Source organism: Miniopterus natalensis, chromosome 6 (genome assembly GCF_054644295.1).
Source record: "Miniopterus natalensis isolate mMinNat1 chromosome 6, mMinNat1.hap1, whole genome shotgun sequence".
NCBI lineage: Eukaryota > Metazoa > Chordata > Mammalia > Chiroptera > Miniopteridae > Miniopterus > Miniopterus natalensis.
The window spans coordinates 27,705,959-27,720,038 of record NC_142086.1 but is presented as its reverse complement, the minus strand read 5'-3'; the positions used below and the strand labels follow the sequence as shown (position 1 = coordinate 27,720,038).

General features: G+C 40.1%; 1 protein-coding gene across 1 annotated transcript in view; it reads left to right on the top strand.

The window, feature by feature from the left end:
• The window catches only part of CMSS1 (cms1 ribosomal small subunit homolog), a 342,712-nt gene that overhangs the window by 301,124 nt on the left and 27,508 nt on the right, over window positions 1-14,080 (top strand). Inside the window, exon 2 of the mRNA XM_016199715.2 lies at window positions 12,140-12,228. Coding sequence (XP_016055201.1) covers window positions 12,140-12,228 — 89 coding nt within the window. The remainder of the gene's footprint in view (window positions 1-12,139; window positions 12,229-14,080) is intronic.

The window sequence follows — 14,080 nt, the reverse complement described above, 5'->3', positions numbered from 1 at the left end:
TTTACCCTATGCCTCTGTACTTCAGCATTCCACCTCACTCTGGAAATTTTGACTTGTCCAGGGATACAGCATTTTTAATAGAAACTGGCCTAAACCAGAAGAGAGTCATAAATCACAGCAGTATGACTTCAGTTCACAAATTGGAAAACTGTAGCATAAAGTAAGTGATTTGCCTAAGATCACAAAAGTTGGAACTAGAATCTAAGCCTTCCAGGACCTCCTTCATCACGCCTCTACATTGGCACTTTCCAAAATGTGTACACAGAGTACTATTCTGGGAGTGTTAACAGTTGTGTTGCACAGAGCAGGGGTCAGGGGTCAAATAAGTCTGAGGATGACCTCATTTCCATTCCCACACTTGGATAGTAAAGCATATTAATATATTAAAGAATCCTTGCAATAAGACACATACTAAACCAGATGGGATGTGGGAATGACAGGCATAAACCAGGACTAGCCTAGGCAAGTCAGAATATATTCTCTCCACAGCTAAAATATAGGATGGAGGTGGGTTGTGGGCAAGAGTTACTAACACATATCTGGACAAATTGGGTAGGTTTGTGTGTTTGTATTAGAGGCGGGATACTCAGTACAGGCAGGAGCTTCTGCCCCAGTTAAATGAGTGTTATTCAAATAGAATATACATTATTATGTTAAACTGGGCTCTACCTACAAAGCCTCATGAATTCCAAAACTCTGCTTAGAGACCAGAACCATGGGAGAGCTAGTTAGTTTGCTCTTTTTAAGTTAGAGGGACAGCATTGCATAGTGATTAAGAGTAGACTAAATCAAGACTGCCTAGACCCAAATCCCTGTGCTCACTCTCATTAACTTTAACCCTGGGCAAGCGCCTCAATCTCCTCCTCTGTAAAACATTATCATAATAGTACCCATTTCATAAGATTAATGTGAGAATTAAATAAGTCAGTATATTTAAAACAGTGTCTTGCACAAAATAAATACTATGTAAGAGTTATAATTATTATTATTAGTTTCTATCCCAGGAACAGAGAATTTATATAGCACTGCTTCCAAATGTATCAAGTGTACTCATCCAATAAACACAACAATTCTATTAAGACCCAAAATGCCACTGTTGATATTCATGGCTCTGTTCACCTAATTTCAACTGCAAAGGTTGACCAGAAAGGTTAAATTACTCATAGTTTGAAGACTGCCCCCAAATACAGTAGTAGCCCCCCTTATCTGAGGGGAGTATGTTCTAAAACTCCCAATGGATGTCTGAAACCTCGGGTAGTACTGAACCCTGTATGCACTATGTTTTCCCATACATACCTTTTCACTTAAAGGAAGCACTTTATGGCTTCTCTTTGGCATATTTGAATTGCCAGCATCACTACTTTTGTGCTTTGGGGCAATTATTAAGTAAAATAAGGGTTACTTGAACACAAGCACTGTGATACCTAGACAGTGATCTAATAATGAAGATGGCTAGTAAGTGACTATTGGGTGGGTAGAATTTACGGTATGGATACAATGGACAAAGGGGTCGTCCCAGGCAGGACACACCAAGATTTCATCACACTACTCAGAGCGATGCACAACTTAAAACTTATGAATTATTTATTCTGGAATTTTCCATTTAATATTTCAGACCTCAGGTGACCCCAGGTAACTGAAACCACAGAAACGGAAACCATGGATAAGAAGAGACTGCCATAGGAAAATGTTCCAACATTTAAAACAAACTAGAAAGAAAAAAGGGTGGAGCCCTAACACTCAAGACTAAAGTTGAGGTTCTGTTGCTCAAACTGACTTATCTAATTTTTTTCCTTAAGCTAAAATTAAATAAGATAAAAGAAAGAATGCCTTCTACAGGACAGACAGCGCGCAGGTAGCTGTTCTTCCTGCAGAGCTGTCCTCTGATAGCTGCACAACCTCTACTGCATTTTTGTAGCTTAAAGAAAATACAGCTCCTGTAGCACCCTGATGCTTGGCATTCAAGGCCCCTGTACTGCCACTGCAGCCAGGCATAAGTGTGAGCCTTTACACAAGAGGTCAGCCTCCTGTGGCCCTACGTGCTTTGTCCTGACGCAGGCTGGTGGTTCCTGAGGATGCAGTCCTATGTGCAGTTTTAGAAATTAGTAAATGAAGTTTTACTAACCCAGAGCAGTCAAAGTTTTTAAAAACAACCCTCAAGATTTAATTCTGCCGTCATGGAACTGGTGAGACAAATCTTGTAGCATTTAGGCCCAACACAGAAAGGAGGCAAAAGATTTTTCATCAGTCGTGTCTTTTTGAGATGCTCTTACTGGTCTTAGCATTTTACCTTCTTTCACAGTGTCGGGAACCATAAAGCAACTCCAGTTCAGAGTTTGCTGTCTTATTACAGATTTTCTAACTTCAAAGTTCTCTGTGAACTGGCAACATGTATTGTAAGCAAAGCCTGGATTCGTTGCTGGGGACATTTTCAGCTATGAAAATAACATTACTGGAAGGTCAACCAGGCTGTAGCAGTTGCCTCTAGATATGGCAAAATTAAAGGTGAGAAAGGATTTCCCTGTTCCCCATTCCCGTTCAGAATGACGACAGAACTTCTGATAGAACTGACTCGCAGGAACTTACATTCAAAAGCATTTGTTTTGTCAAATCTTTTGGAGAGAAGGGAAAGACATCTTAAGAAGCCTGAGAGATGGAAGAGGTAGATCATGCCCAGTGTCTTGGATATGGGAGCTAGGAAAAACCAAACCAAACCTGAGAGGGTGTGCCATGCTAACGTAAAGCCTGATGAACCACCACCAACAAGCCTGCGGAAGACTTTGAGTGGCCCAGGTCTGCATGGCGGGAAAAGGCTGAGATTGATGATTGAGCCTACCCAGGCTTCTCTGAGCAGCCTCAAAGCAACCAGATCCCTCCATTAGGCACCACAGACTTGGCCTTGGTTTTTCTGCTCCTCCTGCCACCTGTCACTGAATCTTTCATTTGCACACTAGATCCTAGTCTTCTCCACACTTTCCTTTATCAGTGAAAATTGTGATACTTGTTGGATTACAGCCCTAAGGTAGCCTTGTTTTTACTTTCAGAAGTTCTGTACAGAGGAGGTGAAACGTGAGCTGAATTTTGGAGGAAATGACAAGGATCCAGGGAGAGGTGGCATTCTGAACAGTTAGAGTGAGAGATACATTTACAGACAGTACGACTCTCTTCTGGTGTGGACAAGTTGGTTATAAGCCCTTATTCTTTGGTCGTGGCATAGCTGTGGTAATTGCTTTGAAAAGTGTGCGGAAGCAGTCGAGGCTCGAGCATGACCACAGTCAGTGTAAGTGGAGTCAGGGCTGAGAGCCCCTTTCTCATTGGCGGTGCTTCTCACGGCTGCATTCTGAGCCGCCTCTCTCCCCTCGGCATCCCCCGCTGCCCTGCGTTCTGTTTTCCCGGCTTGGCCTTAGGACCTTCACTAAGTTCACTGTTCACAGGGTCCTGTTCTTTGGATATGGGAACTGTGTTCTTTCTCAGTGATGCTGGTGGGAGTCCCTTAATGAGCTGGGAACATGTTTCTTAAAGAGTAGTTTCCAGCCCTGCCTCTCCTGGCCAAATAAAACATTCTGACTCCTAGGGATGAGTAATTTTAGCAAAACACTTTGGACTGGTGAAATACAGCTGTGTCTCCAGCATTAGTTTTCAGTGTGTATGATTAGATTTCTCAGAGGATAGCTGACCACCTCTAGAAATATAGAACACCCCCCCCATAAGTGAAATGGAACTAAATTAAACAAGAAGGATTTTTAAAAACTGGGCCACAACATAATGTTAAAAGGAACAATTCAACCAACAGAAAGTTGTAACAATTCTCAATTTGCAAACAATTCTTTATTTACCTATGAGATGTGTAAATAAAAACTGGTAGAATTAAAACATGGACAGATTCAAAATAAGAGTGGGAGATACTAATATGCACGTCTATTATTGATAGATAAAACAGAAAAATATAGCAGATTTTAAAAATATGCTTTAGTTTATCTGTAATCATATATATAATCTATATATATAATCATATATATAGAAACTATACATTCTATTAAAAAAAACTTTGAAAAAACTTTTAAAACTATATATACTAGGTCAGGGGCTGGCAAATAGAAACAGACTCATAGATACAGAGGAAAAACTGATGGTTGACAGATGGGAGGGAGTTTGGGAGGCTGAGTAAAAAGGTGAAGGGATTAAATACAAATTGGCAGTTACAAAATAGTCATGGGGACGTAAAGTACAGTATAGGAAATATAGCCAATAATACTGTAATAATTATGTATGGTGCCAGATGGGTACTAGACTTATTGGGGGGGATCGCTTAATAAGTTACATAAATGTCTAAACACTATGCTGTACATGTATAACTAATATAATATTGAATGTCCACTGTAATTGAAAAAAATCAAAATTAACAAAGGAAACGTCACTAAGCTGTAATGGCATCTTTTCATGCAGGACTGTGTTAGGATTGTGGACTCCAGGTTTAGTATACCTGGGATTCAAAACCTGCCCCTGCCTTAGTTACATTATATTGTGCAAGTGTTACAAATTGTTTATGAAAGTTTACTTTTATTATTTTTTTAAGTCAGGTTTATTGAGGAGTAGTTTACATATAGTAAAATTAACCCTTTTCAGTGTACAGTTCTATAAATTTTGATTAACACGTACAGTTGTGCAGCCATCACAACAATTTAGAGAACATATCCATCACTACCTGCTCCCCCCCCCCCCCCGAGGTCTCCCATCTCCAGTGCTCAGTGACTACTAATCTGGTTTTTGTCCCTATAGTTTTAAATAAACTAGTGTGTTAAATAAATGGAATCACATATTACATAGCCTCTTGAATCAGTCGTTCTTTTGCTTAGCATAAGACTTTTGAAACTTATTCATGTTGTGTTTCAATAATTTGTTTTGTTGAGAAACTGAGAGACCTAATAAGAGAGTTTAGCAGGTTGCTCACAAGGACAGATCTAGGTTTTTGTTAGGCCTGAAGCTTATACAATTTGGGGGCCCCTCTCTTAGAAAAAAATATATGAAGTTACCGATACAAAACTAGGTATGAAAGAAGTTATTTTAAATAAGAAATCACAACAGTACTGCTACAAACACAGGAATTCTGAAAATTTTTATTTTACCTCATCAAACAAGAAATAAAATATAATGGCTTCTTTAAAACTGTGTAAAATGCACCATCTACTGTATTCCTGCAGGAAAGACCTTCCATTTTGAATAGATAAAAATGGGAGCCTAATTCTCTGCTTAGTTTTACAGTTTTGGAAGAATTTTTCACTGACTCGTTTCTGGTTCCATGCATCCCAGACCTGGCTTCCCTTCCATTTCCCACATAGGTGTAGGGATGGGTGCCACAGGCACATCACGTCATGACCCAGAACTTCTGGCCCCGCTCACTTTGCATCCAGGTGTCTGGTGAGCACAGGGTGGTAGGATTACTCCTTGAAGCATTCCAACCCTAGGACAGCTAGCAATAATTTAGCTAACTGTATCCCCAAAATGCTCACTCCAACTCCAACACCACTCACTGGGGGATGTGAGAGAAGAGAATCCTGATTGGATATGGACACTGGTCTTTTTTTTTCTCTTAAATACTTATTTCAGAGAGAGGAAGGGAGAGAGATAGAAACATCCATGATGAAAGAGAGTCATTGATTGGCTGCCTCCTGCACACCCCCTGTGGGGGATCGAGCCCTCAACCCTGACCTGGAAGCTGACTGTGGTCTCCTGGATCATAGGTCAATTCTCAACCATTGAGCCACACCAGCCAGGCAGACAGCAGCCTTAACATATTGTGGTTTAAATACCTTTCTTTTGCAAATTTTTAAAGAAATATTGACTCTGATTTATTGCCAGGGTCCATCCCACAGCCTAGAAAGGGTTCATACAAGCAGCTCCTTGGAAACTTAAGGAAATTGCTGGGAAACTGGACTTCTGATGTTTCTCATAAAGAGGACACATAACGGGACTGAGGGGAGGAGAAGACCTTTTATTTCAGCCTGCTCTTTTTACCATATATTTAAAAAGAACAGCATACTTGACTCCTCTTTTGGAAGAGTTCAACAAATTCCATCTGGTGAATTTTATCTTTTTTTTTTTTTTTTTTTTTTTAAGTTAACTCAGTGACTTGGAGACCAGGTGGCACCTTTTTGGTGGCTCCGGTCCATGGGCGCAGTCAGCCACTAGGACTGAGTGGCACAGGCCTGGCGTAACCTCAAATGCCCGAGTCCTAGAGGAGCACTGGTGCTGGACCCAGGCTGGGTAGCTTGGGCCTCCATGCTTTTCTTTCAGTAACCTCTCAGTGGAAATCACAGAACTAACACCCTTATTTCAGAAAATCACTTTTCTCTTTTGGAACCAAAAAACATCAGACTAAAGAAACAACTAATATATTCGACCTATGGTGATAGGAGATGAGATCATTTTATGTATTTAATGGTTTTCAGATGAAATAATTTTTTGGAACAAAAAGTAACTCATATTTAGAGCATTTGATTAACAAGGTATTTTAAATATTTCTCATGGGTTTTTGTTGTGTAAGAGTCACATACCTTTAAAAATATGCTATTTTCAGCTAGATTGCTTAAGTACAGGCTGTACGCTTCCTTCTTCAGACTCTGGGCAATGGAGGAATTCGGAAATTTTTTTAAAGAGCATAGCTTGATTTTTAAATATTTACGCTTTTGATCCTGACATTTGTTTGTATTCCACCCTTTTTATCCTGAAGTGACTTTTAAACCTAATAAAAGGATAGAAGATTTCAGGGTTTTGGTGTTTTACGTAGAGAATACATTTTACTTTTATAATAGAAATGTACATAAAGCAGTAGAAGGAAGTGCTTTTTACTTGTCATCAGCGCTGGGTCAAGCACTTGAGGTACCTACTCCTGGGCTCCCTCAAGCTGTTTACAGTGAGCAGAGCCGGGGAGAAAGCCGCCCGTGTGCGCCAGCGCGGGGAGGGGTGAGGTCACCTGCTGGCTCAGGAGGCACAGCAAGGCACACGTGCAGGGGCAAGAGGGGCAAAGAGGCCGTGCAGTCCTGGCCCAGCTTTGCCTGGAGGGTCCCAGATGAAGATGGGCTGGAGGATGTTCAGAGAAAGGGGACAGGGTGAAGAGAGGCCAGTATAAGAGCTCTCACAGGACTAAAGGTGGCCTTTTCTGGGGGAGGATAATCCCCAGGGAGGGTTGCCAGATTTAGCAAGGAAAAATGCACAACCACTGTTAAACTTGAAGTTCTGATAAACAGTGAATAATTTAGATGTTCCCCGTGCAATATTTGAGACTGATACCGCAGTGTTTCCATGAAATTCAAATTTATCCAGCGTCCTATGTTTTATCCCACCTTTGCTTTTGTTTTTTGTTTTTTAAAGACTCCATTGTGGCCTCCCTGGGTTGACTGTGCTCTGAACCCAGCTGCCCTCCTGGGTCTGCGTCGGGACTGCAGTGACAGGGGTGCCCCAGCCACAGGATGGTGCTCTAGTCTGGTCCACAGCCAACCACACACCTCTTAGCTCTTCCAGCATAATAATTTGGGGCTTCCTGAACAAGAGGATGGATTTCCTTTAGAAGCCTTTTGTTTTAATTAAACTTTTTATTTTGAAATCAGTGTAGATTCACATGTAGTTGTTAAAAACAATACAGAGAGATCACATGTCCCCTTTCCCAGATTCCCTCAGTGATAACAACTTGGGAAACTACAGGACAAAATCAAAACAAGAATGTAGACATAGATAGAGTCAGGATACAGAACGTTTCCATTCCAACAAGAATCCTCCTTGTTGCTCCTTCCTAGCCATACCCAGTTCCTTCCCAACCCCAACCCCTCAACTCCGTGTAACCACTATTCTGTTCTCCATTCCTATAATTTTGTCATTTCAATAATGTTATTTAAATGAAATCTCACAATATGTAACCTTTTGGAATGGGCTTTTTTCACTCAGCATAATTCTCAGGAGATTAATTTCTGGGAATATCAGTAGTTCATTTCTTTTTATTGCTGATTAGTATTCCACAGGATGCATACAGCACAGTTTGCTTAACCGTCCACCCATTGAAGGTCATCTGGGTTGTTTCTAGTTTTGAGGCTATTATAAATAATAAATAAAGCTGCTGTAAACATTTATATGCTGGCTGTTGTATAAACATACTTTCATTTCTCTGGGATAAATGCCCAGGAGTATAATTGCTGTATTATCTAGTAGTTACAGGCTTAGTTTTTCTAAGAAACTGCTAAACTATTTTCCATTTGTGGGATGGAAGTGGCTGTACCATTTTACATTCCCACTGCAGTATAGGAACAGTCAGTCTCCCTGCACCCTCACTCACCATTTGGTGCTGGTGCTGTTTTTTTAATGTTAGCTGTTGATAGGTTTGTAGTAACATCTCATAGTTTTAATTTGTATTTCCGTAGTGCTTAATGATGTGCAACATGTTTTAATGTACTTATTTGCCATAGTATATCCCCTTCAGCAAAGTATCTGTTCATGTCTTCTGCCATTTTCCAATTTGATTGTCTGTTTTGCTAGTGTTGAATTCTGGGAATCTTTTAAAGCTATCTAGATACTAGTCTGTCTTTGTTAGATATGTGGATTGTAACTTTTTTCCACACTGTATCTTGTTTTTCCATCCTCTCCACAGGATTCTTTCAAAGCAAAAGTTTTCAATTTGGATAAAGTCTAACATTAATTATTTCTTTTATTGATTGTACTTTTGGTGTCAAAATTAAGAACTCTGTCTAACTCTAGATCCTAAGGATTTTTTTTCCTGGAGGTTTTATAGTTTTACATTTTACATTTAGGTCTGTGATCCATTTCAAGTTAATTTTTGTATAACGTGTAAACTTAGGTAAGGGTAAATTTTTTGCTTATGGATTTTTCCCCCGATTTGTTGAAAGGACCTTTCCTTCGTTAAATTGCTTTTGTACATTTGTCAAAATTCAGTTGGGCATATTTGTGTGGGTCTCTTTCTGGGGGTCTATATTCTCTTTCTGTAGCTATGTATGTCTTGAAATTGAATAAACTATTTTCTCCCACTTGATTACTCTTTTCCAAAATAGTTTCACTGTTCCATTTCCTTTGCCATTCTACATACATTTTAGAATAATTATATATATCTAGAGAAAATCTTGCTGGGAATTTGTTAGAAATTGTATTAAACCTGTATATCATTTTAAGGAGAGAGTTTCTATGTAAACAATCATTCCATCTGCAAATAGGAGTAGCTTGATGTCTTCCTTTCTGATGCATATGCCTTTTACTTCACTTCTTGTCTTATTGCACTGGTTTAAAGTTCTAGCACCATGTTGAATAATGTTGGTTAGAGCAGACACCCTTACCTTGCTCCTATACAGGGAAAAGCTTTCAGTCTTCCATAACACTTGAAAAGAATATATATTCTGTCTTTGTTGAGTGGAATGTTCTACAAATGTTGATCAGATCCTGTTGGTTAATGTTGTCACTCAGTTCTTCTGTATCCTTGCTGATTGTCTGTCTAGTCATTCTCTCAATTTTTGAGAGAACTGTTGAAGTTTACAACTTAATCTTAAGTTTGTCTACTTCTTTCATTACTATCAGTTTTTGCTTCCCATATTTTACAGCTCTGTTGTTTGGTAGATACACATTTAAGATTGCTGGGTCTTCTTGGCAGATTCACCCTTTTGTCATTACATAATGTCCTCTTTCTCTGATCATTTTATTTACTCTGAAGTTTACTCATTTTTTTTCTGAAGTCTATCTGATATTAATATAGCCACTCCTGCTCTTTTTTAAATTAATATTTGCATGTTATATTTTTTCCATCATTTTGCTTTCAACTTGTCTGTATTGTTATATCTGAGGTAAGTTTCTTGTCACCAGCATATAGTTAGGTCATCTCTTTTAATCCACTCGGTCAATCTCTGCCTTTAAATTGGTGTGTTTAGACCATTTACATTATTATAATTATAGATATGTTGAGGTTTAAATCTGCCATATTATTTTGTGTGTGTTTTTTCTGTTTGTTTGCTGTTTTGTTTCTCTATTTTCTCTTTCCTGATTTCCTGTGTGTTACTTGGACATAGTTAGTATTCTGTTTTGTTTTATCTCTGTGTTTTTGAGCATATCTCTTTCTATTGCTAAAAGGACTAGTGTGGATGTGACCTTGGTACCATTGGGTGGTATGAGAAGTCCTGACCCTCTACTAGGACTCCTCTGATGCTATCCTACTGGGGAGGGAGGAGTGCGGTCATTGCTGCCAGGAGCAGGAGGAATCCCAGGCTCACCATGTGGTCTCCATTAATACTACAGGGGCTCTGGTGATGAGAGGAGGGAACACAGGTTTGTTACCACTCTTCAGGGATGCAAATCCCTTCGGCCCATTCCCACTTGGTAGGAGGTGGAGGAAGAGTTAGGGGGCCTCATTACAGCCTTGCAAGTGTGAAAATCTAGGCTCCCCACTCAGTGTTTGCTAGTGGGAACCAGGCTACAGTTTTCTGTGGTGTCGGCTGGAGTCAAGTGATTACTGTCTAAAAGTTCAGTCTTGCTAGGCTGCTTGTTTCCTGTTCATTTTGTTGAATAGAGCAGAGATTTGTTAGGGCTTTTTCTGGTCTGATCCCAAATTGGCATTTTCAAGTTGCTGCTTCAAGCTCCAAGACTGAGATAATGAGGCAGAAAGAAAACCCAAGGAGGTCATTGTTCACTGGGCCCCAAAGTCCCTAGGGAGTCTGTCTTCTCTCCACCTTCCAGAGACTTCCTATGTTTGTTTTCTATATAATGTCCAGGGTTTTTAGCTGTACATAGCAGGAGGAATGAGGAAAAACACAGTTACTAATACTGTCTTCCCAAAGGGAGTAGTTCTATAAATACTTTTAATGGCAACTTAGTCACTCATTAAAATTCCCTGTTAATTCTCTACCTGCTACTACTCCATTTGGTAGAGGCCTTTTTTTCATGCTACACAGTTGAAAGTATGTGTATTAATCAGGGTTCTCCACAAAAACAGAACCAATAGAGGATAGATATCTATACATCTATACCGTATATATATCTAGATATGGATATAGATATAGATATAAAATAAGGAATTGGCTCATGCATTTATGGAGGCTGACAAGTCCCAAGATCTGCAGGGTGAACTGGCAAGCTGGAGACCCAGGAGAGCTGATGGTATAGTTCTAGTCTGAGGCCTGACATGCTGCAGATCCAGGAAGAGCCCATGTTTCAGTTTAAGTCCAAAGGCAGGAAACGTTCTCTTACTCAGAGGAGGGTCAGTCAGCCTATTCAGGCCTTCATCTGGTTGGATATATGAGATCCGCCCACATTAAGGAGAGTAATCTGTTTTATTCAGTATACCCAGTCAAACGTAATCTCATTGAGAAACACCCAGAATAATGTTTGACCAAATATCTAGGCATCCTTTGGCTCATTCAAGTTGACACAAAATTAATTGTCATGGTATGTAAACATTTAAAAGCTCAAGACTGCCGATGGGTTAATTTGGACCTGAATCTGAATTCTGACTAGCGTTTGCTCACAAATTCATATTTTGGGCTGACTTTGAGATATATAGAGAACCTCAAAGGGAACAAGTAATGCCTTTCAAAGATTCAAAAATGTGTTTATAGAGAGCAACTGCTATAATCTGAAAAACTGTGTGGCATTATGGAAAGTAAGAAACTTTATGGTTGTCATGTTTCTTCAGGAGAACTTTATAAACAGAAAAAATGTTAAAAGTTATTTTTCCTGATTCTTAGAGTAAGAATTTATCTTTTCTATTGTCGAAAGATTTTAAAAATTCAAAATAAGAATTTTTCATGACCTGTAATCCCCTCTAAGCAGTAGCAGTTTTTTTATCTGAAAATGAAGAATTTAACATCTGTAAAATCAGTATGAGTGTGAGTGTTGCATAATTAAACATCCTCTAATGTTGGACATCTGGATAATCTTTAGTTTTGCAACTTTTTAAGTAAGACTGCCATCTTGGTGCTGAGATCTCTATCTTCATTTGGGATCATTTCCTTAACTGCATCTTCCTAGATGTGGAATTGCTAAGTCAAGGGCAAGACCCTTCAAGAAAGGTGGTACACCAAGATTGTACTAGCAGTGGTAGCACCTGGGGGGAGGTGCAGAGGCTTTTCTAATTTTTAAACTTTATATTTTCTAGAAGCATCAGATGGTGAAGGAGGAGGAGACGTAGAAATGACGCAGCAGGAGACAGCTCCAGTTCCTGTCCAGTCAAAGAAAACCAAGCAGGTGACGGTCACTGCGGGAAAGTAGCAACTGTTGGGTTCTGCAGTCACCCTCTTCTACCCTCTGCGGTATTCTCTGTGCCCTAACATCAGCTGTTGGTCGGATTTCAGGGAAGCTTTTACCTTCTCTGCCTTTGAAAAAGCCATGCTTCATTAATTGTAAACAAGCAAGGCCTACTTTCCCCCTAATATTTTTTATAATATAAATGTATTTTACAATAATGGTGTCTTAGATTTCTGTATTACATTCACACCAAATATCCAGTCTTATTCTTTTAGGTACAGTTCCAAAAAGGAGACAGATTTCATAAACATATTCACGATTACCCCCCACACACACCAACGCGGGATTGCATACCATGCAGCCAGCAGGCTCCCAGAGCCACCTGCTGCCCAGCATTATGCCCGTCGTGTGGATTCTTATCACAGGACCTGCTGCCTTCGTGATAAACTTTGTTCCTGGGCCTGTGATCTTTTATTTCTTTTTAATCTTCCTACTGCCCACTCACATCCATTGGTAGCTTTTTCACATTATGTGTCCCTCAAACCTGATTGATTACCATGTGTGATTTTTTTTTTCAATGAACATTTTATTTTGTTTTTAATATTTTTTTATTTTTAAATTACAGTTGACATATGATATTAAATCAGTTTGAGGTGTGCAAACCCATGATTAGACATTTATATAACTTATGAAATGGGTAAAGTGGAAGAGGACACAGTTCAACACAGTCTTCATTTCTGTGAGCATTCACCTATTTTTCAGCAACCCAGGTTTCAACAATAAAGGCTATTTATTGGGCACTTACATAGGCAAGACACTGTGACTCACATAATTCTCGCAGCTGCCCTGTGAAGTACAGGGCCCCCCATTTGACAAACTACCTGAGGCACAGAGAGATGGGTTCCAGGGGTCCTGGCCCACTTGGGCGGCTGTGAGGCAGGCCCTGAAGATGCTGCTGCTTCCTCTTCCCTTTCCACTTGTCCTTCCTCTTTCAACTTGAGAACATTTGATTCACTGTGTCCTCATGTGCTTTGTTGATTGCATGCCATTGCTATTTTTTGCTAAGAAAAAAAAATATGAAAGCTTAAGATTTTATGGCCCATTTTTTTCTACTTTCCTCTTGCTCTGATTTCTTTCACTATCAAGTTGCTTTAAAGAATTCAAGTCCTAGATAGACAAAATGCCATAACCCCTTCCTCCAAGCCTCTCCTGATTTCCCTGGCCAGAGAATTTACAAGGGAATCTCCTGGGCCCCTCTCCCTCATGAGTGTTACCCATCTAGCTCCCTGGTCTCCCCCACCAGACTGCACACCTCGAGGACAGAATTTATCTGCATCTCCATAGCACCTGGCACAGAGTCTTGCCCCGAATTGGCACTCAGTCTTTGAAATGAAGGAATGGGTGACTATAGCGGTATTCCAGTTTTCTCACCACTCTTTCCATCTCAACCCTTTGTGTACCAGATGTGAGTCATCAGTCCCCTGACGCTGCTGCCTGCAGCCGTCTTTTGGACCCTGGAGATCCAGTGTCCCTCCTCTAGCTCCCTCCTTGAAAGGTTTCCCCACCTGCACATCCAGAGCTGGGCTCTCTCTTCCTCCTGTCTGGCTGCCCTTCTCCCTCTGGCCCTCATCTCACCACCCCACAGGCGACCTTCTTCTCAGACAGACTGTCCTTTCCTGAATCTTCCTCTGCTTGTTTACACACAAAGAGCTTGAGTCTCCAACTAGTTAAGCACCTTGGGGGCCAGGGTTTTTGTGTTCACTACAGTACCTAGCACAGTGCTAGGCAATTGTGTAATTTGGAAGACATGACTGGATATTTCTTTGCTAATAGTAATTACATTTTTTTCATG